The 2,568-nt window shown below is 49.2% G+C and overlaps 1 protein-coding gene across 1 annotated transcript; it reads right to left on the minus strand.

Moving 5' to 3' along the window:
• LOC119355484 (probable aldo-keto reductase 3) lies at positions 1–1,914 on the minus strand. The gene is made up of 5 exons (XM_037622292.1): positions 1,659–1,914; positions 1,359–1,550; positions 958–1,130; positions 679–781; positions 1–578 (listed from the first exon to the last, which is right to left on the minus strand). The coding sequence occupies exons 1-5, from the start codon at positions 1,881–1,883 to the stop codon at positions 237–239; spliced, it is 1,035 nt and encodes a 344-aa protein (XP_037478189.1). The 5' UTR covers positions 1,884–1,914; the 3' UTR covers positions 1–236.
• Between the last annotated feature and the right edge of the window lie 654 nt (positions 1,915–2,568).

The following is a 2,568-nucleotide window of genomic DNA, read 5'->3' on the forward strand; positions in this document are numbered from 1 at the left end:
TGTTACAAAAGGGCCTTTGTAGCCCTGCCAAAAAGTTCAACACTTGGGGGATACTTCCTTGCAGGCATAATAAAAAGTTCAACACTCATGGGCAGGAATTGTGCTACATTAGTAAACAATTGGTGGTTCCATGATTCCATCCATGCACGGAGTGCTCGTGAAATTATTTGATTTGCAACTATTTCAAACCAGTGATACGAAGCATCAGCATAGTGATTGATTCCCATGATACCCAACTAAGTGGCTTTCCAGGATGACAGGGAAGGGGTCTCGGAGTCCTTCCAGGTGTTGAGGAACGTGTTGTGGTACCGATCACCTTGGACCGCATCCATGGCAGCGTAGGACTCGAGCTCAGCCATCTCCTCAGCCGTGAGCTCAACAGACAATGCTCTCAGGTTCTGGTTGAAATTCTCAACTTTCGTCGTGCCGGGTATGGGGCACACATCGCTTCCCTGGTGGTGAACCCAAGCCAGCGCGAGCTGAGACGACGTGCAACCCTTCCTCGCAGCCATCTCGCTCACGCGCTCGAATATCTCTGCATTCTTCTTCATGTTCTCGGGTTGAAATCTTGGGAGATTCTAAAAACGCAATGAGATGCATTTGTTAGAAAAAGGAGAAAGGAGAAAAGTAAGATAGCTAACCGCATGAAGAAGGAAGTGTCATGAGTGGTTCATTTACCTTGCGGAAATCGTCTTCTGGTAATGTGTCCACTAGTTTAGGTCCACTGGATAGAAAACCTCTGCCTAGTGGACTGTAAGCTACAATTCCAATGCCAAGTTCTCTAAAACAGAAAACATTTTGTAAATTCTTTCTGGGACTACATAAGGAGGACGTTGCATGGTATGACAAAGTTGTACTAAGGCTACGACAATTAATTTGGATCGGAGGGATATTACATATGAAGCTGATTTTGAAAAGAAATTGCGAAAAAAATAGGTTTGTAGTCATTGCAAATACCTGCAAGTTGGGATTATATCTTCTTCGACATCTCTTGACCACAAAGACCACTCCAGCTGAACGGCGGTGATGGGATGAACTGCGTGTGCCCTTCTTATTGTCGACGCCGAGGCCTCCGACAACCCGACGTATTTCACTTTTCCTTCTTGGACTAACTTCTTGATCTCACCCATCTACATGCATACGGAAGTCAAGAAGGTAGACCAGTCAATACCTACAAGCCCTCAATCTGTATAAAATGAAACGAAGTTAAACAAGTAGTGCTACGTAGTACTTCCTTCGTCTGAAAAAACTTACTCCAAGTTTGTTTTTCAAATTGATGTATGTAGCACTAACTTGATGTTAGATATATTCATTTGAGGGATAAATTTTTTTGGACAGACTGAGTACGTAGTACTGACCGTGATCTCCACGGGGACATTCTTGTCGATGCGGTGCTGGTAGTAGAGGTCGATGCAGTCGACGCCGAGCCGGGCGAGGCTGCCCTCGCACGCCGCCCGCACGTAGGCCGGGTCGCCGTGGACCTCCCAGGTGGCCGTGATGCCAAATTTCGTGGCCAATTGGACCTGCTCCCTCACCCCTCCCTGCAGCGCCTGCTTTATTGCACGGAGAACTCTGGCCGGTCAGACATCCGCGTGCGAATGGCAACTAGCGAGGAGCCAAGGAACACGTCGGGTGGCTGTAGTAAGGAGGTAGCCTACCTTGCCGAGTAAGAGCTCGTTGGTGTGGGGGCCGTAGATGTCGGAGGTGTCGAGGAAGGTGACGCCGGCGGCGACGGCGTGGCGGAGGAGCGCGATCATGTCCTGGTCGGGCTTGCGCTCGCCGTAGGCCGCGGACATGCCCATGCAGCCGAGGCCCTGCGCCGAGACCTCCAGCCCCTGCGAGCCCAGCTTCATGCGCGGCACAACCACCGGAGCAGCAGCCATGTCGTTCGTGCTGTGATGAACTGATGATTGGTGGATGAGTAAGTAGGTCTGGAGCTTGCAGTGCAATGCTGGGGTGCAATTTATAGTGCGGTGGAGGGCGTCATGGAGTAGGTCACCAGGCTGTGGGTTTGAATGAGCTGTCAAACCAGAGCAGAGCGTCACCGCGTACGTAATGTGCCCAAAATTAGTTTACCCAGTGATGCGTGACCATTTTTTTGTCAAACAATTCAGTCCAGACAAATATTTTTAGGTAAAGTAGTCCAAAGGCTGCGGCATCTTGTGATAGCACTCATTCGGATAACATCCGGTCAAAGTCAAGATACCACCTATTATTAAATTTTTTACGACCTAAAAATAGTTTTATTCCATTATAATAGGGGTTCCAGTCGATAGGCCCGAGCCGTTGGATTGTTCTACTTCAATCCAACGGTTGGCTCATCTTGTTTCTTCTCCGGTTGTTTCTCTCCTCACACACAAAAAAAAACAGACATATCGTGTCACATGAGGCCCCAGTGAGCCCTCGCAGGGGGCACCATAGTCAACCGTGGTGTCCCTATCTCGAACTTGGTTGCCATCAATCCTAGCGGCAGTCAAAATAAAAAGTTCTCCCACCCAAACTAGTGAACCCTCATCATCGCCTGCACAAGCGACACTGTCCTGGATTGGCCTTGCCACAGATGTCGCC

The sequence above is a fragment of the Triticum dicoccoides genome, chromosome 2A (assembly GCF_002162155.2).
Source record: "Triticum dicoccoides isolate Atlit2015 ecotype Zavitan chromosome 2A, WEW_v2.0, whole genome shotgun sequence".
Classification (NCBI taxonomy): Eukaryota; Viridiplantae; Streptophyta; class Magnoliopsida; order Poales; family Poaceae; genus Triticum; species Triticum dicoccoides.

What these genes read in the sequence shown, in the direction of transcription:
- LOC119355484 (XM_037622292.1), bottom strand. Translation starts at nt 1,883, where the DNA reads ATGGCTGCTGCTCCGGTGGTTGTGCCGCGCATGAAGCTGGGCTCGCAG. An exon ending in ACGAGCTCTTACTCGGCAAG is followed by an intron (nt 1,551 to 1,658) that starts GTAGGCTACCTC and finishes GCAATAAAGCAG; the next exon opens with GCGCTGCAGGGAGGGGTGAG. An exon ending in ATGTCCCCGTGGAGATCACG is followed by an intron (nt 1,131 to 1,358) that starts GTCAGTACTACG and finishes GTATGCATGTAG; the next exon opens with ATGGGTGAGATCAAGAAGTT.